A 25026-nucleotide genomic window follows, 5' to 3' on the forward strand; every position below is an offset into this window, starting at 1 on the left:
CCCCCTTGACATTTAATGGCATCACCATTGCTGAATCCCCCACGATCAACATCCTGGGTGTTTCCATTCACCAGAAACTGAACTGGTCTAGCCATATAAATACTGTGGCTACAAGAGCAGGTCAGAGGCTAGGAATCCTATGGTAACTAACTCACCTCCTGACTGCCCAAAGCCTGTCTACCATCTACAAGGCACAAGTCAGGAGTGTGATGGAATACTGTCCCCTTGCCTGGATGAGTGCAGCTCCCACAATACTCAAGAAGCTTGACAAAGCAGCCCATTTGATTGGCACCCCATCCACAGACATTCATTCCCTCCACCACTGATGCACAATGGCAGCAGTGTGTACCATCTACAAGATGCACTGCAGCAACTCACCAAGCCCCCTTAGACCACCTTCCAAACCCACGACTGCTGCTATCTGAAAGGGCAAGGGTAGCAGATACATGGGAACACCACCACATGGAAGTTTCCCTCCAAGCCACTCATCATCTGATCTGGAAATGTATCACTGTTCCTTCACTGTCACTGGGTCAAAACCCTGGAACTCCCTCCCTAACAGCACTGTAGGTGTACCTACACCACATGGACTGCAGCAGTTCAAAAAGGCAGCTCACTACCTCCTCCTTAAGGGCAATTAGGGATGGGCAATAAATGCTGGCCTAGCCAATAATGAACACATCCGATAAATGAATAAAATTAATAAAGAAATAAAACTGGGTCCCTCGCAGTCCTAGGCTAAAGCTTCAGAGGAACTCATTGGAGGTTTTGCCCCCAGACAAGCAGTGTGCAGGCCCACTGGCATGTGGACATACCATGGCACTCATGAACCAAACTCCCAGCTATGGGGTGAATAGCTCCATTGCCTTCTGGATATCTTGGGAGAGTTGAAGGTTAAGGGAGTAAACCCTGTCAAAAACCTGGAGTGGAGACCAAAGGCGGACTGATTTCTAAATATGTCATCTTTCCGACAACTCCTGCAACCAAGCCAGTGCTTTTGCATTCCTTTGGACTCAACCATGGAGGTTGAGTGTGGGGCCCTGATGTTTGGAGAGCCCAGGGTCTCCATAAATTTTGCGCAGGCTTACGTCCTGACGAGGACACTCCAGTTTCACTGCAGAGCATTAACACAACATGGGAGAGAGGCTTAACACGAGTTGATCACCATGGCTGCAACTGCAGAGATTTACCTTTATGTGGATTCAATGCTAGATTTAGAGATTACAAGTGGCAGGGGAGGGGTTTAGGTGGTGGTGGAAAATACTTTTTACAGAATTCAGTTGTGATAAATTTTAAAAGTCCTGTTAAATTATTTCTAGCTTTACTAATAAAATTTTCATAAGCACTTGAGATAGATTGTGAAATAAAATCAGAAAGTTATATTGTGATATTATGGTGATATGGGTGAAACCTTAAGGCAGTAGATACATACATACCGGTGGATTGTTTTCACAGATTTGTAGCCCTGACAGAAATGGTTTGTGCAGTGGTTTGTGCGATGCTTGTCTCTACAATCACTCTCAGTGTATGAAAATTATTCTGAGTCAGGGGTGTAAAATTAGCTCCGTAGCTGTTTCCATGTTTGCCCTTTTTAGTTGAAATGAACTAATTCTGTAAAATTGAACTTACAGAAAAGTGATGAAACCAATGTTGCAGTAGATAAACTTCAGCGTAAGGTCAAACTTATGGAAATACAACTCTCACAGTTGGAAGATATACGTGACCAAGTGAGTACAAGAAAAGTGCCATTACTTGCTATATATTTGGAGAGACCAATACCACATAATACAGTGAATACTTCCCCCTTAATAAGTCAATAGGGACTAGGGGATATCTGCACTTGTTTAACGTCAGGGAAATTTTCAAATGTTTTCTCAGCAGTGAAGAGTCACATCTATTTACATTATTGAACACAGCACTAGCTAATCATCAATGTTCCCTGTCTAAGTTAAGAATCTAAGGCTGGGATTTTATGCCTCAGAATGTTTTGCAACATCTTTTGCATTCCTTTCCAGTGGTGGACCTAGGTTGTTATATTGACAGGGCTCTATTGTCCAATAAAAGTTCCTTTTGATATGAAATATCAAATAACATGTCCAATTCTTCATCTAAACCATGGGGTAAAAGCCTGCCTTTAAATTACCTTTCACATTCTGCAGTCTGCTATAGCCTTTTGTATGTACAGCATGTTCCTTATCCTTATCGGCTTTCAGGCCTAATGAGAGCACCATTGTTCGTATCCACCCATCATTAGGTGTTTATGCTATGCAGTCAGACTACTGAAACAATACTGAGATCTCAGTTGGCAGCCTTCCATCTGTGAGAGATGATGGGAATGCATCCTCATAATCTGATGCAGTCATATGAGATCATCTGCTGCACTTCTTATGGCTGAACAATCTAATTCTGAAAAGGCAAAGTACCACATGAAATTGTCTGCTGCCAGTAATGCAGGGTGATCTCTGCTGGCACCTTGTTTGCAGGGCTGGCTTCTGCTCTGAAGCTTCTGAAACTACGTGTTGTCATGGTGGTGATGGCGAACTCCTGCCCCACAGCTGGTGTTACCATTTGCACTGGTCGGCAGATAGACTTTCCCACTTGCCATGATTGATGTTGAGGGTTATCATGATTCTTTTGACAGCACCCTTGAATCAGAGTTTTGGGTGCCCTATTGGTTTCTTGGCAAGGGCTACTTCCCTGTACAGTATATCCTTAACTGTTTAAAATCGGAGGCGTTTCTGCCTTTTCTAGGCCTCTTCATATCTGTGAATGACAGCTTGCAGAATTTGGAAGTACAATTTACTTTGAAAAGGTTTTGACCTTGCGGAAGCATGCTAGTAAAATTTGGTCAAGTTATATGAAACCTGTATTCTTTCACTTCAGAACACTTTGTGTGTCCTGAAAACCGCATATGCAGGAAGTTTCAAATATTGAGGAGTAGCCGGCATCACTACAGGGTGGAAATTTCTGATTTTGAAACTAAGTGCGATGGGGGTCAGGTTCGATGTCGAGCTGCCTGGCAACTCAAGAAAGAAGGCAGCAAGCCACAAGAAAAAGTCTGCACCCAGCTTCTGCCCTGACGCCCTCAAGGCATTGATATGAGGAGAGTATGAGCATAAGGAGGTGCTCCAGAGCCAGCTCCAGAAAGCACACCAGCCACACCTCTCCTGCCTGGGAGGCCATCACAGAGGATGTCAGCGTGGCTAGCCACCACACCCGCAACATGATCCAGTGTAGGAAGAGGATGAATGATCTCACCAGGGTAAGTCATCCTTCAACTCTCTCCAATGTCAAACTTTGATCATGGCATCATGTGCTCAAGAGGCTACTCTCTCCAGGAATCTCTCACAACCAATAGTGGGGGACACATATCACCATTGATTGTCTCACGGAAACTGTCACATCACCACCATCTCATCTATCAATCTGCACAAACTTCAGTCCCTTCTGGGAGGGCTCACCACACATGGGTGGCACGCATGTTTCCCAACTTCTGCACCATCCCTTCTCCACATTTCTTTCTTTTGTCCCACTCCTCCCCATCTCCATGCAAAGCCTTTCCACCCCTCTCCTTCCAGTGTACCCCCTCCACCCCAACCCCTTCCAAAGCCTTCCTGTCCCTTTGCCCTCTCCTGCCCCCACCCCCCCACTCAGTGTTTATTATTCCTTCCACCCCATCCCTGGTCGAAATGCTGGTCTATGAATGTTCAGCCCTGTCTGAGTACCACTGCACGGTTGTGTCCTTCAGGACAACGGTGGCACCCACCTGGGGCAGACCAACCCCTACACCCACCCCACCATGCACCCCTCACCAGCCGCCACCCCACCAATCACAATATTGGTCTCTGTCTGACTGTTGAGCCGTGCCTGAGTACTCCTGCACAACGGTGTCCTTGTGACTACAGAGGCAGCCACCAGGAGCAGACCAGCCCTAAACCCCATCAGTGTGGCGTACTACTGGCATCGCAACGAGACTGGTAGGTAGGCTATGTGTGTTGCAGTCACCTCGAAGTAGTGAGCGAGGTGAGGTCCCACTGGTGCACACCACTCTTCCAAGCGAGATTCAAATTGAAGTGATTGCCCACTGGCGTGATGCAAGATTGGAAGGCGGCGCATGATTCTGGCGAGCAGCTAACTTAATGAGCATTCATGAGATGGTAATGAATGCAAATGACGTTCACTCCACTAGTCAGCGGGATACCCAACACGCCATTAAACTGCCATCGAAAGAACTGCAAACTGTTTTCACACAGCAGGATTCCAATTTTTTGGTTCCCACTAGATTCTCCGCTTCCGTATGCCACGAAACTCACTGCGGGCAGGATGGGAAAATTCCGCCCTCAACGTATACAAAAAGCTAAGCAGGTGATCATTCTGTAGCTATAGGGAATTCAAATGGAGAGGGAGAAGAGGAGTGTGTGACCATCAGTCACATGAGGAAAATCAAGCAGGCAGTGCAGAGACCTGTGGGAGCGTGGCACTCACAAACCGGTATTCAGTGTTGAACTGCAGTGAGGGCAATAACACCTCAGGGCAGTGCAGTCAGAAGCAAATCCATGGCACCACTGAGATTTCAGTTAAATTAGTCAGATGAAGTACAGCTGAGCTAACTGAGTCAATACTTGGATTTGGTGAGAGGGGGAGTTTTAAGTGTTTATTTTGTTCTTAAATTTTGCTCTTAAAATCTAACCTAGTCTATAATTAGCAGTAACTGGAAAATACTGTGTAAACAGGCTGAGTTCTTTCTTCCTTGCAGTTTAGACAAGGTAAACTCACTCTCAGTTGTAGAAGCTGAGTAGTTAACTAGCTAACTGATTGAATCTGGTTACTGTAGCCCCAGTTCAGTTTATTATAAATTCAGGGTTCTCTACTGTAGCCAAGGCAAACTGTGTGCAGCTAAGCTAACTGAGTGAAAACTTGAGTTTGGTGAAAGGGAGTTTGTTTTCTTTTTCTGTCTTTCCCAGAAGAATTGGTTCTTGTTCTACTACAGGGAAAGGAGCTGTTTGGTGAATGTCTAGTAAGTGGGTAAGTTCTATTCTATCCCTAAGGTTTAAAATAGTGGTGGAGGTAAAGTTGATAAAATGTATAAGAAAGTAACATAAATAAGTGATTTAATATAATTAAGCAATTATTTAAAACACATTAAGGATGGTAGGACAGGTGATGTGTCAAGGCTGCAGCATCTGGGAGTTCCTGGATAACATTGTGATCCAGGGCAAACAAGTCTGCAGTAAATGTTTGCAGCTTGAGGAACTTTGGCTCAGAGTCATTGAGCTGGAGGCTGAGCTGCAGACTCTGTGACACTTTAGGGAAGGAGGAAGTTATACCAGTAGGCAGTCACACCACTTAGGATAGGGTCTTCTGATTTGGTCAGTGGTCAGATAGAGGAGAGTGTGACTGTGAGTGAGGCAGGTAAGGGGACCCAGAGTGCAGGAGTGTGATCCTCTGCGATTGCCCAGTAGGCTTGAGGTTCTCTCAGTTTGTTTGGATGATAGCAGGGGCTACAGGGTGAATGAGCAAACTGATCATGGTACAGGAAGCCATTCAACTGGGGGGAGCATAAAGGAATGTAGTGGTAGTAGGGGACAGTATAGTGAGGGGGATTGACGTTGTTCTCTGTAGCAAAGAATGAGAGTCCAGAAGGTGCTGTTGCCTGTCCAGTTCCAGGGTTTGGGACATCTGCTCGGGGCTGGAGAGAAACGTGGAGGGGGAGAATCCAGTGATTGTGGTCCATGTAGGTACCAATGACATAGGCAGGATAAGGAAGGAGGCTCTGCATAGTCAGTATGAGGAGCTAGGTAGTAAATTAAGAAGTAGAACCTCAAAGGTAGTAATTTCTGGATTATTACCTGAGCCACATGCAAACTGGCATAGGACAAATAAGATCAGAGAAATGAATGTGTGGCTCAAAGACTGGTGTGGGAGAAGTGGGCTCTGGTTTGTGGGGCAATGTCACCAGTATTGGGGAACATGGGATCTGTACCACTGGGACAGTCTACACCTGAACTTTGCTGGGGTTGATGTCCTTGCGAGCCGCATAACTAGGGATGTAGAGAGGAATTTAAACTGAATAGTGGGAGCAAGGGATCGAATTTGGGAAGATGTGGTAAACCAGAGAGTAGAGATAAGACAAGAGAGAAAGTATTAGTATGGCAAGTGATAAATATACTGTGACAGGAAGGGACAAAGAGTACAAATCTCAGTAAATTAGCAGATAAGGCTCGACACTACAAAAATAATAAAAGGACAAAACTAAAGGCTCTGTATCTAAATGCACATAGCATTCGAAACAAAACAATTAAACTGATAGTGCAAATAGAAATAAGTAAGTAAGACCTGATAGCCATTACAAAGATGTGGCTACAGGATGACATAGATTGAATATTGAAGGGTATGTGACCCTTGGGAAGGGCAGGAAGTTAGGAAAATGTGGAGGGATGCCTCTGTTAATTAATGATGATATTAGCCCACTAGAGAGGGATGACCTATGTTTAGGAAACCAGGATGTAGAAGCAGTTTGGGTTGAGATGATAAAGGCAAGAAGTCACTTGTGAGCCCCCGAATTGTAACTACATTGTAGGACGGAGTATAAAAGAACAGATAATAGCTTGTCAGAAAGGTACAGCAATAATCACGGGGGATTTTAATCTACATATAGACTGGAGAAATCAGATGGACAAAGATAGCATAGATGAGGAGTTCATAGAATGTTTTTGGGATAGTTTCTTAGAACAGCATGCTCTTGAGCCAACCAAAGAGCACACTATACTGGACCTGGTATTGAGCAACAATTTAAAACAGCAAGAGGAGACCCGGGAGTTTTACGGTTTGAAACAGCGAGAGGAGAGCCAGGATTTTCAGCTTGAAACAGCGAGAGGAGAGCCGGGAGTTCGGACATGGGATCGGATCTGTGTGAGAAGGGCAGCGACGTCGGGAGATAAAAACTGGCGGCAGAGCCCCTTCTGCCTGTTTCTACCTGTCAGAGCCAAAGTGTGACATCGCAAGAAAACTGGTAGATGATTGGTGGGTATCCAGGACCAGGGGTCAATGTCTGAGAATACAGGGTAGACCATTTAGGACTGAGATGGGGAGAAATTTCTTCACCCAGAGAGTGGTGAGCCTGTGGAATTCGCTACCACAAAGTAGTTGAGGCCAAAACATTGTATGTTTTCAAGAAGGAGTTAGATATAGCTGTTGGGGCGAAAGGATATGGGGAGAGAGTGGGAATAGGCTATTGAGTTGGATGATCAGCCATGATCATAATGAATGGCGGAGCAGGCTCAAAGGGCTGAATGGCCTACTCCTGCTCCTATTTTCTATGTTTCTACCTCTTCTGTGTCTCTTTTGGTTGACCAAGTGGTTTAAATCAGGAGACGTTATTTACAGCTGAAGAAATTCACTTTTAAAATATCTTATAATATCTTATTTAATTAAATAGAATAGAGATGGCTGGGGCAGGCAAGGTGTTGCAGTTGGCCTAGCCAGCGAAGTCCACATCCCATGAATGAATTAAAAAAAGTGCTGTAGAGTGTGAGAGCTGATGGGCACTGGTGAGATCTCCGGTGACCACATCTGCAGCATGTGCGGCTGCTCAAGGAACTTCGGCTCAGAGTTGATGAGCTGAAGTCTGAGCTGCGGACATTCCGACACATGGAGCGGGGAGTCACCTGGACACTGTTTTAGGAGGCAGTCACACCCTTTAGATTAATTACATCAAACTTGGTCCGTGGTCAGGGACAGGAGGGTGTGACTGCGAGTGAGGCAGGGATGGGAATCCAGAATTTAGCTTTGGAGGAGCCTCAGCCGATGCCCTTGTCAAGTAGGTACGCGGATCCTGCTCCCAGTGTGGTCAAGGGCACAGACTGCAGGAAGGATAAGCGAACTGACCACAGCACCATGGTACGGAGTGCCATTCAAGTTGGAGGGGGGGTGGGTTGAAATATAATAGGAGATAGCGTAGTTAGGGTAATAGATACTGTTCTCTACAGCATAGACAGAGTCCTGAAGGCTGTGTTGCCTACCTGGTGCCAAGGTTAAGCACATCTCTTCTGGGCTGGGGAGGAACTTGGAGTGGGAGGGGAAGGATCCAGTTGTCGTCGTCCACGTAGGTACCAATGACATAGGTAAGACTAGGAAAGAGGTTCTGCTGAGGGACTGAGAAGTTGGGGCACAAAGGTACTAATCTGATTACTACCTGAGTAGTGTGCGAATTGGCGTAGGTTAAATAAGATTAGATTGGTAAATGTGTGGCTCAAAGATTGGTGTGGGAGAAATGGGTTCTGATTCATGGGGCACTGGTACCAGTACTGGGGAAGGAGAGAGCTGTTCTGTTGGGATGGGCTTCATTTGAACCATGCTGGGACAAGTGCCCTGTTGAATTGTATAAGGAGGTTTGCAGGTAGGACTTTAAACCAATTGGTGGGGGGACAGGGTTCAATTGAAAGGAAGTTTAAAAAATCAAAAAGAAACGAGAGAGCAGAGGTGCAGGGTAGTGAAGAGGCAAATGACAATCAAAGTGTGACAGGAAGGGGCAGAAAATATAAGCAAAAGAGTGCAGCAGAAATTAGAACCAGAATGAGTAATAATGGTAAAAAGTCGAAGCTTAAGGCTCTTTATCTGAATGCTTGTAACAAGATAGATGAACAGAAGGCACAAATAGAAATAATTGGATAGAGGCAAAATACTGTGAATGCTGGAAATCTGAAACAAAAACAGAAAATGCTGGAAAAACTCAGCAGGTCTACTTAGCAGCATCTGTGGAGAGAGAAACCGAGTTAACGTTTCGAGTCCATATAACCCTTCAGAGCTCTGGAGAACAGTCATACAGGCTCAAAACGTTAACTCTGTTTCTCTCTCCACAGATGCTGCTAGACCTGCTGAGTTTTTCCAGCGTTTTCTGTTGTGTTAGAAATAAATGGATATGACTTGATAGCAATTACAGAGACACGGTTCCAGGATGACCAAGACTGGGAACTCAATATTCAAGGATATTCAACGTTCTGGGAAAAATAGGCAAAAAGGAAAAGGAGGTGTTAATAAAGGAAGTATCAGTGCGGTGATGAGTTGTGATGTAGGCGCAATAGATCATGATTTGGAATCAGTTTGAATGGAAATAAGGAATAAACGGGGAAGAAATCATGGGTGGATGTTGTCTATAGGCTCGTGAAGAGTTGCCTCACTGTAGGACAAAGTATAAATTAGGAAATAATGGAGGCGTGTAAGAAGGACGCAACAATTGTCATGGGTGATTTTAATCTGCATGTTGACTGGACAAATCAGACTGGCAGGGGTAACATGGAAGGCAAATTTGTAGAGTGCATCAGGGATTGTTTCTTAGAGCAATATGTTGCAGAACCTACCCAGGAACAGTCTATTTTAGATCTAGTAATGTGTAATCTGGTAGGATTAATAAGAGATCTCTTAGTTAAGGATCCTCTAGGGGGCAGTGATCACAACATGGTAGAATTTTAAATTCAGTTTGAGGGTAAGCAACTGGGGTCTCAAACCAGTGTCCTCAACTTAAATAAGGGCAGTTACAGAGGTATGAAGAAAGAGTTGTCTAAAGTGGGCTGGGAAAATAGATTAAGAGGAAGGTCAGTGGATGAGCAGTGGCAGACGTTTATGCATATATTTCATAACACTCAGCAAAAATTTATCCCGGTCAAAAAGAAGGACTCGATGAGAAGGATAAATCAGCCATGGTTAACAAAGGTAGTCAAGGAGGGTACCCAATCAAAAACTAAGGCATACAAAGCGGCAAGGACTAGTGGTAGGCCAGAGGTTTGGGAATTTTTTAGGAACCAGCAGCGGATGACCAAAAAGCTAATAAAGAGGGAGAAAATTGATTATGAAAGTAAATTGGCAAAAAAATATGAAAAAAAAACAGCAAGAGCTTCTATGGGTATATAAAAAGAGAGTGGCTAAAGTGAGCATGGGACTCTTGGAGGATGCGACTGGAGAATTGACAAGGGGGAGCAGGGAAATGGCAGATAATTTAAACCTATAGTTTGCATCGGTTTTCGTGGCGGAGGACACTAGAAGCATCCCAAAGATATCAGATAAGCAAGGAGCTAATGGGAGGAATGATCTTGTAACAGCCTCTATCACGAGGGACAAAGTATTTGACAAACTAATGGGACTAAAGACAGACAGGTCACTAGGACCTGATGGCCTGCATCCAAGGGTTTTAAAGCAAGTGGCTGCAAAGATAGTGGATGCATTGGTCGAAATATTCCAGAACTCTCTGGATTCTGGGAGAGTCCCAGCGGATTGGAAAACTGCTAATGTGACACCCCTGTTCAAGAAGGGAGGGAGACAAAAAGCAGGAAACTATAGGTCAGTGAGCCTTACATCTGTCGTTGGGAAAATGCTAGAGTCCATTCTTAAGGAAGAAATAGGACATTTAGAAAAGCTTAATGCAATCAAACAGAGTCAACATGATTTTGTGAAAGGGAAATCATGCTTGACAAATTTGCTAGAGTTCTTTGAGGATATAACAAGCAGAGTTGATAAAGGGGAACTGGTAGATGTAGTGTATTTGAATTTCCAAAAGGCAGTCGATAAGGTGCCACATAAAAGGTTATTGCACAAGATAGGAGCTCACGGTATTGGGGGTAATGTATTAGCATGGATTGAGGATTGGTTAACACAACAGACAACGGAGTCGGGATTAATGGGTCTTTTTCAGGTTGGAAAGACGTAACTAGTGGAGTGCCACAAGGATCAGTCCCAGGGCCTCAATTATTTACTATCTATATTAATGACTTGGAGGAAGGGGTAGAGTGTAATATATCCAAGTTTGCTGACTATACAAAAATAGGTGAGAGGGCATGTCATGATGAAGACCTAAGGAATCTGCAAGGGGATATAGACAGGTTGAGTGGGCAAAAACTTGGCAGATGGAGTTTAATGTATGAAAGTGTGAGGTCATGCACCTAGTAGGAAAAACAAAAGGCAGACTATTTTTTAAATGGAGAGAGACTCCAAAAAGGTGCAGCACAGAGGGATCTGGATGTTCTTGTGCATGAAACACAAATTAGCATAAGAAGGCAAATGGAATTTTGGCCTGTATTGCTAGGGGATTGGAGTTTAAAAATAGGGAAGTCTTGTTACAACTGTACAAGGTGTTGGTGAGGCTGCACCTGGAGTACTGTGTACAGTTTTGGTCTGCATATTTAAAGGATACACTAGCATTGGAGGCAGTTCAAAAGAGATTCACTAGACTGATTCCAGGGATGAAGGGGTTGACTTATCAAGAACGGCTAAACCGGTTTGGCCTTTATTCATTAAAGTTTAGAAGAATGAGGGGTGATCTTATTGAAGCATACAAGTTTCTGAGGGGGCTTAACATGGTTGATATTGAGCAGATGTTTCCACTAGTGGGGGAATCTAGGGAACATAGTTGCAGAATAAGGGAACACTCATTTAGAACAGAGATGCGAAGGAATTTCTTCTGAGGGTAGTGAATGCTTGGTATTCTCTACCCCAGAGAGTTATGGAGGTTAGATCATAGAAACATAGAAAATAGGAGCAGGAGTAGGCCATTTGGCACCTTGAGCCTGCTCCACCATTCACTGTGATCATGTCTGATCATCCAACTCAATAGCCTGCTCCCGCTTTCTCCCCATATCCTTTGATCCCTTTTGCCCCAAGAGCTACATCTAACTCCTTCTTGAAAACATATAATGTTTTGGCCTCAACTACTTTCTGTGGTAGCGAATTCCACAGGCTCACCACTCTCTGGATGAAGAAATTTCACCTCATCTCAGTCTTAAATGGTCCATACCCTCAGACTGTGACCCCAGGTTCTGGACTCCTCCGCATTTAGGAACATCCTTCCTGTATCCACCCTGTCTAGTCATCTTAGAATTTCATAGGTTTCTGAGATCCCCCTCATTCTTCTGAACTCCAGCGAATATAATCCTAACCAACTCAATCTCTCCTCATATGTCAGTCCCGCCATCTCGGGAATTAGTCTGGTGAACCTTCGCTGCACTCCCTCTATAGCAAGAACATCCTTCCTCAGATAAGGAGATCAAAACTACACAATATTCCAGGTGTGGTCTCACCAAGGCCCTGTATAATTGCAGCAAGCCATCTCTGCTCCTGTACTCAAATCCTCTCACTATGAAGGCCAACATACAATTTGCCTTCTTTATCACCTGATGCACCTGCATGCTTACCTTCAGCAACTGGTGTACGAGGACAGCCAGGTCTCGTTGCACATTCCTCTCTCTCAATTTATAGCCATTCAGATAATAATCTGCCTTCTGTTTTCGCTACCAAAGTGGATAACCTCACATTTATCCACATTATACTGCATATGCCATGCATTTGCCCACTCACTCAGCTCGTCCAAATCACATTGAAGCATCTCTGCATCCTCCTCACAGCTCACCCTCCCACCCAGCTTTGTGTATCTGTAAATTTGGAGATATTACATTTAGTTCCCTCATCTAAATCATTAATATATATTGTGAATAACTGGGGTCCCAGCACCGATCCCTGCGGTACCCCACTAGTCACTGCCTGCCATTCGGAAAAAGACCCGTTTATTCCTACTTTGTTTCCTGTCTGCCAACCAGTTTTTTATCCATCTCAATACACTACCCCCAATCCCATGCACTTTAATTTTACGTGCTAATCTCTTATGTGGGACTTTGTTGAAAGCCTTCTGAAAGTCCAAATAAACCACATCCACTGGCTCCCCCTCATCAATTCTACTAGTTAGATCAATTTCCTCAATACCATTTCCCTACTAATACTGATTTCTTTCAGTTCATCCCTCTCTAAATCCTGTGTTCCCCAACATTTCTGGTATATTATTCGTGTCCTCCTTTGTGAAGACAGAATCAAAGTATGTATTTAGTTCAGCCATTTCTTTGTTCCCCATTATAAATTCCCCTGTTTCTGATTGTAAGTGACCTACATTTGTCTTCACCAGTCTTTTTCTCTTCACATACCTATAGAAACTTTTACAGTCAATTTTTATGTTCCCTGCAAGCTTACACTCGTACTCTATTTTCCCCTTCTTAATCAATCCCTTGGCCCCACTTTACTGAATTCTAAACTGCTCCCAATCCTCAGGTCTGTTGTTTTTTCTGGCCAATTTGTATACCTCTTCCTTGGATCTAGTATTTCTAATTTCCCTTGTAAGCCATGGGTTGGCCACCTTTCCTGTTTTACTTTTGTGCCAGACAGGAATAAACAATTCTTGCCATGCACTCTTTGAATGTTTGCCATTGCCTATCCACCGTCATCCCTTTAAGTAATGTTTCCCAATCCATCATAGCCAACTCACACCTCATACCATCATAGTTTCCTTTATTAAAATTCAGGGCCCTAGTCTCAGAATCAACTACGTCACTCACCATCTTGATGAATTCTTCAATCATATTATGGTCGCTCATCCCCAAGGGGCCTCGCACAACTAGATTGCCAATTATTCCTTTCTCATTACACAATACCCAGTTTAGAATTGGTTCCTCAACATATTGGTCCAGAAAACCATCCCATATACACTCCAGGAATTCCTCCTCTACGGTATTTTTACTAATTTGATTTGCCCAATTTATATGCAGATTAAAGTCACTCATAATTACATATGTTCCTTTATTGCATGCGTCTCTGATTTCCTGTTTAATACCATTCCCAACATCACCACTACAGCTTGGGGGTCTATATACAACCCTCACTAATGTTTTTTTCCACTTAGTGTTTCTCAGCTCTACCCATACAGATTCCACATCGTCGGAGCTAATATCTTTCCTTATTATTGCGTTAATTTCTTCTTTAACCAGCAATGCAACTCCATCGCCTTTTTCTTTCTGTCTGTCCTTCCTAAATACTGAATACGCCTGGATGTTCAGTTCCCATCCCTGGTCACCCTGCAGCCATGTCTCTGTAATCCCGACTATATCATACCTGTTTACATTTATTTGTGCGGTTATTTCATCCACTTTATTGCAAATGTTCTTCGCATTACGGCACAAAGCCTTAAAGCTTGTCTTTTTAATATTACTTATCCAGTTCCCACTATTTTTCACTGAGGCCCTGTTTGATTCTTGCCCTTGATTTCTCTGCCTATCAGTTTTCTTATTCCCCTTTTCTGTCTTTTGTTCTTGTCCTTGATTCCCCCTCCTGACTCCTTACATAGGTTCCCATCCCCCTGCCATTTTAGTTTAAACCCTCCCCAACCACTAGCAAATGTTCCCCCTAGGACATCAGTCCCGGTCCTGCCCAGGTGTAACCCGTCCAGTTTGTATTGGTCCCACCTCCCCCAGAACTGGTCCCAATGTCCCAAGAATCTGAAACCCTCCCCTTCACACCGTCTCTTCAGCCACGTATTCATCCAATATATCCTGCTATTTCTACTCTGACTAGCACGTGGCACTGGTAGTAATCTTGATCACTACCTTTGAGGTCCTACTTTTCAACTTACTTCCTAACTCCCTATATCCTGCTTTTAGGACCTCATCCCTTTTTTTACCTACGTCGTTTGTACCGATGTGTACCATGACCACTGGCTGTTCACCCTTCCCCTTCAGAATGTCCTGAGACATCCTTGACCCTAGCACCAGGGAGGCAACATACCATCCTGGAGTCTTGTTTGCGGCCACAGAAACGCCTACCTATTCCCCTTACAATAGAATCCCCTATAACTATTGCATTCCCACACTTCTAACTCCTCCAGATCACTGGAAGTATTTAAAGAGGAGGTAGATAGATTTTTGAAATATCGGAGTTGAGGGTTATGAGGAGCTGACACGAAAGAGAAGTTGAGGCCTGGGACAGATCAGCCATGATCTTATTGAATGACAGGGCAGCCTTGAGAGGCCAAATGGCCTACTCCTGCTCCTATTTCTTATGTACCAAGATAGGATTAATTGATAACCTCCTAGTGAAGGCACCCCTAGGTAGCAGCGATCATAATATCATTGAATTTTACATTCATTTTGAGGGAGAAACAAGTGTGTCCAAGACTGGTATTTTAAACTTAAATAAGGGCAATTATGAGGGCATGAAAGCAGAGCTAGCTAAAGTGAACTGGCAAATGAGGTTAAGGGTTAGATCAATCGAATTTCAGTGGCAGATACTTAAAGGGATATTTCAGAATACACAGAATATATTCTTTCCAATGAGAAAGGAAAAATTCCAAGTTGAGGGCCTACCACCTGTGGTTGACTAAAGTTAAAGACAGTATCAAACTTAAAGAAAAAGCACATAATTGCACAAAGACGGGCGACAGGCCAGAAGATTGGAAAGAATATAAAGAACCGCAAAGAATGACAAAAAAATGAATGGAGTAGAAAAATAGAGTATGAGAGAAAGCTAGCTAGGAACATAAAGACAGATAAGAGTTTCTATAGATAAATAAAAATAGTTAACAAAGTGAGTGTTGATTCTATAGAAAGTGCATCTGGGGAATTGATAATGGAAAGTATGGAGATGGCAGATCAATTAAACAGGTATTTTGTGTCGGTCTTCACTATAGAGGACACAAGTAACATCCCAAAATAGCTGTAAATCAGGAAATGGAAGTGGGGAAGGAAATCAAGAAAATTACAATCACTAGGGAAGTGGTATTGAGCAAATTGTCAGGGCTGCAGGCTGACAAATCCCCAGGTCCTGAAAGAAGTGACTAGTGAGATAGTTGATGCATTGGTTTTCATTTCCAAAATTCCGTAGATTCGGGGAAGGTTCCATTAGATTGGAAAATAGCAAACGTAATTCCTTTATTCAAAAAGAGAGGGAGACTGAAAGCAGAAAACTACAGGCCAGTTAGCCTAACCTCTGTCATAGGAAAAATGCTAGACACTGTTATTAAAGATGTTATTGCCTTGGATTTTTCTAAATGCCCTGCTATCAGGCAAAGTCAACATGGTTTTGTGAAAGGGAAATCGTGTTTAACCAACTTATTGGAGTTCTTTGAAGGAGTCACATGTGCTGTAGATGAAAGTGGATGTACTCTACTTAGATTTCCAGAAGGCATTTGATAAGGTGCCACATCAAAGGTTATTGCAAAAAATTAAAGCTCATGATATAGGGGGTAACATATTGATGTGGATAGAAGATTGGCTAGCTAGCAAAAAGCAGAGAGTTAGCATAAATGGGTCCTTTTCTGGTTGGCAGGATATGACAAATGGTGTGCCACAGGGATTAGTGCTGGGACCTCAACTTTTTACAACTTATATAAATGGGGAGTATATAGGTTGCAAAAAAATTTAGACAGGTCACAGCGCAAAGATGGAACATGGAGTATAGTTTCTGGATGTGGGAAGCTATTCAGTAGGTCCTAAAGAAATACAAAAAAAGCTGAACTATTTAAGGGGAGATAGTGGTGTAGTGGTAATGTTACTGGATGACTAATCTAGAGGTTTGGACTAATTCTTTGGGGGCAAGGGTTCAAATCTCATCAGTGCAGCTATTGTAATTCCACCACGTTATAGGAAGGATTTGGTTGCACTGGTGAGGGTGCAGAGGAGATTGCTACCTGGGCTGAAGGGCCTGCGCTATGAGGAAAGATTGGATAGACTGGGGTTGTTTTCCATGAAGGTTGAGAGGGGACCTGAGAGAGGTGTGTAAGATTATGAAGGGCATAGATAGGGAGGATAGAAAGGCACTTTTTCCATTAGTAGAGGGGTCAGTAACCAGGGGGCATAGATTCAAGGTAAGAGGTAGAAGGCTAAGAGGGGAGTTGAGAAATCTTTTCACCCGGAGGGTGGTGGGAGTCTGGAACTCACTGTCTGAATGAGTGGTTGAGTCAGAAACTTTCAAAACATTTAAGAAGTATTTAGATATTGACTTGCGTTGCCATAGCCTCCAGAGCTATGGGCCAAGTGCTAGAAAATGGGATTAGTGTTGTCAGATCTTTGTTGACCAGCGTGGACACAATGGGCCGAATGACCTCCTTCTATGTTGTAAACGCCTGAGTCTGAGACTTGGATGAAGGGACCGAAGGCATGGTTGCTAAATTTGCTGGCAACACAAATAGGTAGGAAAGTAAATTGTGAGGAGGACATAAGGAGGCTACAAAGTGACGTCAATAGGTTAAGTGAGTGGACCAAGATCTGGCAAATGTGAGATTGTTCATTTTGGCAGGAACAATAAAAAAGCTTATCTAAATGGTGAGAGATTGCAGGGTTCTGAGATTCGGAGGGACCTGGGTGACCTAGTGCATGAATCACAAGGCTAGTATGCAGGTACAGCAAGTAATTAGGAAAGCTAATAAAATGTTATCGTTTATTGTGAGGGGAATTGATTACAAAAGTAGGGAGGTTACGCTTCAGTTGTGTAGGGCATGGGTGAGACAACATCTGGAGTTGTGTACAGTACTGGCCTCCTTATTAAAGGAAAGATGTAAACGTGTTAAAAGCAGTTCCCAGGAATAGGCAGGTTGTCTTTTGAGGAGAGTTTGGACAGGTTAGGCTTGTATCCACTGGAATTTGGAAGAGTAAGAGGTGACATGATTGAAACCTTTAAGATCCTGAGGGATCTTGACAGGATGGTTGTGGTGAGGGTGTTTCCTCTTTTGAGAGAACCTAGAACTAGGGGTGCCTCCCATGATGGGGTCCCCCTTGTCCTCACTTATCACCCCACCAGCTCTGCATTCAAAGAATCGTCCTCTTCCATTTCCGCCAACTCCAGCATGATGCCACCACCAAACACATCTTCCCTTCACCCCCCCTGGCGGCTTTCCGCAGGGATCATTCCCTCCTGGACACCCTGGTCCACTCCTTCATCACCCCCTACACCTCAACCCCCTCCCACGGTACCTTCCCATGCAACCGCAGAAGGTGCAACACCTGCCCCTTTACTTCCCCTCTCCTCACCGTCCAAGGGCCCAAACACTCCTTTCAAGTGAAGCAGCACTTCACTTGTACTTCCCTCAATTTAATCTACTGCATTCACTGCTCCCAGTGCAGTCTCCTCTACATTGGAGAGACCGAACGCAGACTGGGTGACCGCTTTGTGGAACACCTTCAGTCTGTCCACAAGCATGACCCAGACCTCCCTGTCGCTTGCCATTTCAACACATCACCCTCAATAATTACCTTTTATAAAATCTTTGACAGGGTCCCACGTGAAAGATTCCTAATAAAACTAAAAATACTAAGGTCCCCAGTTTCATAGATGCTAGTCTTCAGTTAATTCATTCCACATGATATCAAGAAATGCCCGAAGGCACAGGATACAGCAAAGGTTATGGGGCCTGACAACATTCTGGCTGTAGTGCTGAAGACTTGTACTCCAGAACTAGCCACACCCCAAGCTGTTTACAGTTACAACACTGGCAAGTACCAGACAAGGTGGAAAATTGTCCAGGAATGTCCTATCCAAAAAAAGCAGGACAAATCCAATCCAGCCAACTACTGCCCCATCAGTCTACTCTCAATCATTAGCAGAATGATGGAAGGTGTCGACAACAATGCTATTAAACGGCACTTACACCCTAATAACCTATTTGCTGATGCTCCGTTTCGGTTCCACCAGGACCATTTGGCTCCAGAACTAACTATAATCTTGGTCCAAACATGGACGACAGAGCTGAATTCCAGATGTAAGGCGAGAGTGACTGCCCTCGACATGGACACAGCATTTAACCAATGTGCTATCAAAGACCCCTAGCAACACCTGAAGTCACTGGGAATTGGGGAAAATTCTTCAATGGTTGGAGTCATACCTCGCAGAAAAGGTAGATATCGGAGGTTCTTGGAGATCAATCATCTCAGTCGTAGGACATCGCTGCTAGAGTTCCTCAGGGTAATGTCCTAGGCCAAACCATCTTCAGCTGCTTTTCCATCATAAGATCAGAAGTGGGATGTTCACTGATTCACAATTCCTCTGATAATGAAACAGTTTGTGCCTGCATGTAACAAGACCTGGACAATATTCAGGCATGGGCTGCTAAGTGTTAAGTAGCGTCCATGCCACACAAGCACCTGGCAATGACAATCTCAAGAAAGACTCTGACCACCTCCCTATGATACTCAGCGCCATTATCATCCCTGAACTCCCCCTGTCCCACCATCAACTTTCTGGGGGTCACCACTGATCAGAAACTCAACTGGACGAGCCACATAAATACTGCGGCCGAATGGCCAGGTCAGAAACTGGGTATTCTACAGCGAGCAACTTAGCTCTTGGCTCCCCAATACCTTTTCATCATCTACAACACAGAAGTGTGATGGAATACGGTCCACTTGCCTGGATAAATGCATCTCCAACAATACTCAAGAAACTTGACACCATGCAGGGCAAAGCAACCTGTTTGATTGGCACATCATCCACCTGCTTAAATATTCAGTCCCTCCAACACTAGTGCACCATGGTTGCAGTGTGTACCAGTTACAAGATATACACTGTAGCAATTACGCACAGTTCCTTCCACAGGACCTCCCAAACCTGTGAACTCTACCTCCTAGAGGGACAAGGACACCAGGCGACAGGGAACACCACCTCATGCAAGTTCCCCTCCATGTTGCACATCCAGCTGATTTGGAAAAATATCAAAATTCCTTCATTGCTAGGTCAAAATCTTGACCTCCCATCGGCACTGTGGGAGTGCCTACATCATACAATCTACAGTTCAACACCACCTTCTCAAGGGCAAATAGGAATAGACAGTGGGGACAGCCACATCCCATGAACAGATGAAAAGAACAGAATTATGCACAGTGCTTTAAGTGGTGTAACTATGATTTTCTATACGTTTAACATAAAACTTCTATGCTTTTCAATTCTGTTTCTCTAGAAGTGAACCGCAGTAATCCCTTAAATACATAAGCAAAATACTGCTGATGCTGGAAATCTGAAATAAAAACAAAGTGCTGGAAAAGCTCAGCAGGTCTGGCAGCATCTGTGGAGGAAGAAATGGAGTTAACATTTCTAGTTGAATATGACTTCTTCAGAACACTAAATCCCTTTGCATCTTTAAACTATTTAGACTCTTATTTTCCTATTTAATGTTCTTGCCAAACTGTGTCGCTTCACTCGAATCTATAATGAAATTAATTTGCCATTTACATGCCGATTGTGGAAGTTGTTAACGTCTTTTTTTTAAACAATCCTCTCCTCTCAGCTGTGGTTATCATGAAAATTATCTCGTGAAATGACACCATGCAGGAAAAAGCCACCCGTTTGACTCTTTTTCTCCTCAAATGCTGCCTGACTTACTGAGTATTTCCAACATTTCTTATTTTTATTTCAGATTTCCAGCATCTGCAGTATTTTCCTTTTGTATTAGCATTGAGAGGAGATTTGTTAGGGGTATTCAAAATCACGAGGTGTGTGGACAGAGTAGATAGGGAAAAACTGTTCCTGTTGGTGGAAGGATTGAGAACAAGATTGCACAGATTTAAGGTAATTGGCAAAAGATGCAATGATGACATGAGAAAACTTTTTCATGCAGCAGATGTTTAGGACCTGGAATGCACTGCCTGAGAGTGTGGTGGAGGCAAGATCAAAAGAGGCATCCAATAAGGAATTGGATTATCTGTAAAGGAAGAATATGCAGGGTTACAGGGAGAAGGCGGGGGAGTGGCACTAGGTGAATTGCTCATTCGGAGAGTCAACTGGCCAAATGGCTGTGCTATAACAATTCTGTGATTCTTTACCTCACTTCCATTTACCTACCTTTGCTCCACATCCCTTGTTTCCTTTAATGAAATAAACTGAGATAAGATTAGAGACACTTGAGTCTTGAGAAACAAAGTTAACTGAAGGATGAAATGAAAATATCTCTTAAGTGTAAATTATGAGGCTGTTTGCCATCAAAGCAATTTGGAAAATCACAACCAGTACAACTATAATTTTCCAAAAGGTGCAGACTGCATGTCACTAAACTTGATCTATGAAGTGTCAAAATGACAGATATGGTAAACTCAGAACATGATGTCAAGGTAAGTCAGGCCAGTAGGACCAGATGACAGAAATTTAAATTAATGAAAAGTTAATTTTGAACAGATATTAGAAAGAGCTTTTTCATCAAGAGATGATAAATGATTAAAACATTTTAACAGACGAGATAGTAGAGTCAAAGACATTAAGAGGGTTCAAAATGCATCCACATATTAAACTAGGTAAATTAAGCTTTAAAAAATACATAAAGTCTTATTGTATCTCAACTCTCAAACTGCTTCACATACAGTAACTCAATGGGATGAGATATGATGAACCAAGTGGCCTTTTATGGTCCTTGATTTTACAGACGTTTTGACTTACAGGAGCGCATTTACTGGCAGAAGAAGGTAGAGCACATACAGAACCTTGAGCAAGCAGATACAAATAGAGCAGACCTAGAACAGGTTCTGAAGGAGATTCATGCCGAATATGAACAACTCGCTAAAAAGAATAAAGAGGATATGGACAAATATAAGCAAAAGGTAGGTTTGGAAAATAGCCTCATATTCATTACCTTTTGGAAACATGTATCACTATACACCAATCATCAGCTATCAGCTATGAATTACTTAAATGTAATTAGCCTTCCCCCACGGAGGGGAAACACGGGCAGAATTTTACGGTCCCCCACCAGCGGGTTTGCAGGTTGGGGGAGCATTCCATAAAATTCTCTGGAGGGCCTTCCTGCTGCCTTTCCTCCCACCCCCGACCTAGCCACAATTTTACAGGCGCGGACAAGGCTGTTTGGCAGCCCTACCACCCCTGTCCATTTGAGGCCCTTAAGTGGCCAATTGTTGGCAATTTCCCACCCAACTGCAATTTTTCAGCTGGCATGAGGGATTCAGGACAAAAAATAAAAAATACCTGGAAAAATTCAGCAGGTCTGGCAGCATCGGCGGAGAAGAGTACAATTGACGTTTCGTGTCCTCATGCATGACGCTTCAACAGAACTTAGTAAAAATAGGAGAGGGGTGAAATATAAGCAGGTTTAGGTTTGGGGGGTGGGGGGGGGTTGTTGGGACAAGCAGTGATAGAAGGAGATAACCAAAAGATGTCACAGACAAAAGAACAAAGAGGTGTTGAAGGTGGTGATATTATCTAAAAGAATGTGCTAATTAAGAATGGATAGCAGGACAAGCAAAGTAGCTCTAGTGGGGCTGGGGTGAAATAAGACTAAAAGGGCATAAAAGGTATTGATAAATGATCGGTGGAATACATTAAAAATAATGGAAATAGGTGGGAAAAGAAAAATCTATATATATTATTGAAAAAACAAGGAGGAGAGAGAAGAAACAGAAAGGGGGTGGCGATGGAGGAGGGAGTTTAAGATCTAAAATTGTTGAACTCAATATTGAGTCCGGAAGGCTGTAAAGTGCCTAGTCGAAAGATGAGGTGCTGTTCCTCCAGTTTACGTTGAGCTTCACTGGAACAATGCAGCAAGCCAAGAACAGACATGTGGGCAAGAGAGCAGGGTGGAGTGTTAAAATGGCAAGCGACAGGGAGGTCTGGGTGTTGCTTGCGGACAGACCAAAGGTGTTCTGCAAAGCCGTCACCCAGTCTGCGTTTGGTCTCCCCAATGTAGAGGAAACCGCATTGGGAGCAACGAATGCAGTAGACTAAGTTGAAGGAAATGCAAGTGAAATGCTGGTTCACTTGAAAGGAGTGTTTGGGCCCTTGAACGGTGAGGAGAGAGGAAGTGAAGGGGCAGGTGTTGCATATGTTGTGTTCGCATGGGGAGGTGCCGTAGGAGGGGGTTGAGGAGTAGTGGGTGATGGAGGAGTGGACCAGGGTGTTACGGAGGGAACGATCCATATGGAATGCTGCCAGGGGGGTTGAAGGGAAGATGTGTTTGGTGGTGGCATCATGCTGGAGTTGGCAGAAATGGCGGAGGATGATCCTTTGAATGCGGAGGCTGGTGGGGTGATAAGTGAGGACAAGGGGGACCCTATCATGTTTCTGGGAGGTAGGAGAAAGCGTGAGGGCAGATGCGCGGGAGATGGGCTGGACACAGTTGAGGGCCCTGTCAACTACCGTGGGTGGAAAACCTCAGTTAAGGAAGAAGGAGGACATGTCAGAGGAACTGTTTTTGAAGGTAGCATCATCAGAACAGATGCGATGGAGGCGAAGGAACTGAGAGAATGGGATGGAGTCCTTACAGGAAGCGGGGTGTGAGGAGCTGTAGTCGAGGTAGCTGTGGGAGTCGGTAGGCTTGTAATGGATATTGGTGGACAGTCTATCACCAGAAATTGAGACAGAGAGGTCAAGGAAGGGAAGAGAAGTGTCAGAGATGGACCATGTGAAAATGATGGAGGGATAGAGATTGGAAGCAAAATTAATAAATTTTTCCAGGTCCCGACGAGAGCATGAAGCAGCACCGAAGTAATCATTGATGCACCGGAGAAAGAGTTGTGGGAGGGGGCCGGAGTAGGACTGGAACAAGGAATGTTCCACATACCCCATAAAGAGACAGGCATAGCTGGGGCCCATGCGGGTACCCATAGCCACACCTTTTATTTGGAGGAAGTGAGAGGAGTTAAAGGAGAAATTGTTCAGTGTGAGAACAAATTCAGCCAGACGGAGGAGATTAGTGGTGGATGGGGATTGTTCGGACCTCTGTTCGAGGAAGAAGCTGAGAGCCCTCAGACCATCCTGGTGGGGGGATGGAGGTGTAGAGGGATTGGACGTCCATGGTGAAGAGGAGGCGGTTGGGGCCAGGGAACTGGAAATTGTTGATGTGACGTAAGGTGTCAGAGGAATCACGGATGTAGGTGGGAAGGGACTGGACAAGGGGAGAGAGAAGGGAGTCAAGATAGCGAGAAATGAGTTCCGTGGGGCAGGAACAGGCTGACACGATCGGTCTGCCGGTACAGTCCTGTTTGTGGATTTTGGGTAGGAGGTAGAAGCGGGCCGTCCGAGGTTGGGTGACTATTAGGTTGGAAGCTGTGGAAGGAAGATCTCCAGAGGAGATGAGGTCAGTGACAGTCCTGGAAACAATGGCTTGATGTTCAGTGGTGGTGTCATAGTCCAGGGGGAGGTAGGAGGAAGTGTCTGTGAGTTGATGCTCAGCCTCCACGAGGTAGAGGTCAGTGCGCCAGACAACAACAGCACCACCCTTGTCAGCGGGTTTGATGACAATGTTAGGGTTGGACCTGAGAGAACGGAGTGCAGCAAGTTCAGAGAGGAGACAGGTTAGAATGGGTGAGAGGAGCAGAGAAATTGAGACGACTAATGTCACGCCGACAGTTCTCAATGAAAAGATCAAGAGAAGGTAAGAATCCAGAGGGAGGGGTCCAGGTGGAGGGAGAATATTGGAGGCGGATAAAAGGATCCGTTGAACGGAGAGAGGACTCCTGCCCAAAGAAGTGAGCACGGAGATGAAGGCGGCGGAAGAAGAGTTCAGCATCGTGCCGAGCCCGAAATTCATTGAGATGAGGGCGTAAGGGTATGAAACTAAGTCCTTTGCTGAGCACTGAACGTTCAGCGTCGGAGAGAGGAAGGTCAGGGGGTATAGGACTGGGGAGGGGGGCAGGAAAGCCCAGCAGATCATACTGCTCAAGTCTCGGGGAGGGGGACAGGGGTTAGCGGTTATTTCATCACTGGCCCCTTTCTACATAAGGGAATCCCACCTTTTCCCCCACCAAATGCTCCCTACCTCCTTCAATCTCTCTAACTAGATCCCAGACCTCCTTGCCCAACCGTCCCAGAGCTTCCCCTTCTGTTCCCGCCACAAGACTCCACCCTGGTCCTGTGGGCTACGGTTGTGGAGACTGCTTGTAGTCCCAGAAGTCACCACCACTCTCGGTGGTGGGATTAGGGAGATGATGGCGTAGTGGTATTGTCACTGGACTGGTATTCCAGATACCCAGGGTAATGCTCTGGTTCAAATCCCACCATTGCAGATGGTGAAATTTGAGTTCAATAAGAATTTGGATTTGAAAGTCTGATGACCACAAAATCATTGTTGTAAAAATCCATCTGGTTCCCTAATGTCCTTTAGGGAAGGAAATCTGCTGTCCTTACATGGTCTGGCCTCCATGTGACTCTAGACCCACAGCAATGTGGTTGGCTTTTAAATGCTCTCTGAACAAGGGAAATTAGGGATGGGCAATAAATGCTGGCCTAGCC

At 44.3% G+C, this 25026-nt stretch overlaps 1 protein-coding gene across 2 annotated transcripts in view; it reads left to right on the forward strand.

Annotated features, from left to right (window-relative positions):
• The window catches only part of LOC144686906 (desmin-like), a 154898-nt gene that overhangs the window by 51938 nt on the left and 77934 nt on the right, over positions 1 to 25026 (forward strand). Inside the window, exons 3-4 of one of the 2 annotated variants that reach the window (XM_078552739.1) lie at positions 1632 to 1727; positions 21225 to 21383. In XM_078552739.1, coding sequence (XP_078408865.1) covers positions 1632 to 1727; positions 21225 to 21383 — 255 coding nt within the window. The remainder of the gene's footprint in view (positions 1 to 1631; positions 1728 to 21224; positions 21384 to 25026) is intronic. The other variant, XM_078552740.1, reaches the window with a different exon arrangement.

Source organism: Cetorhinus maximus, chromosome 11, assembly GCF_964194155.1.
Source record: "Cetorhinus maximus chromosome 11, sCetMax3.hap1.1, whole genome shotgun sequence".
In the NCBI taxonomy this organism is placed as follows: domain Eukaryota; kingdom Metazoa; phylum Chordata; class Chondrichthyes; order Lamniformes; family Cetorhinidae; genus Cetorhinus; species Cetorhinus maximus.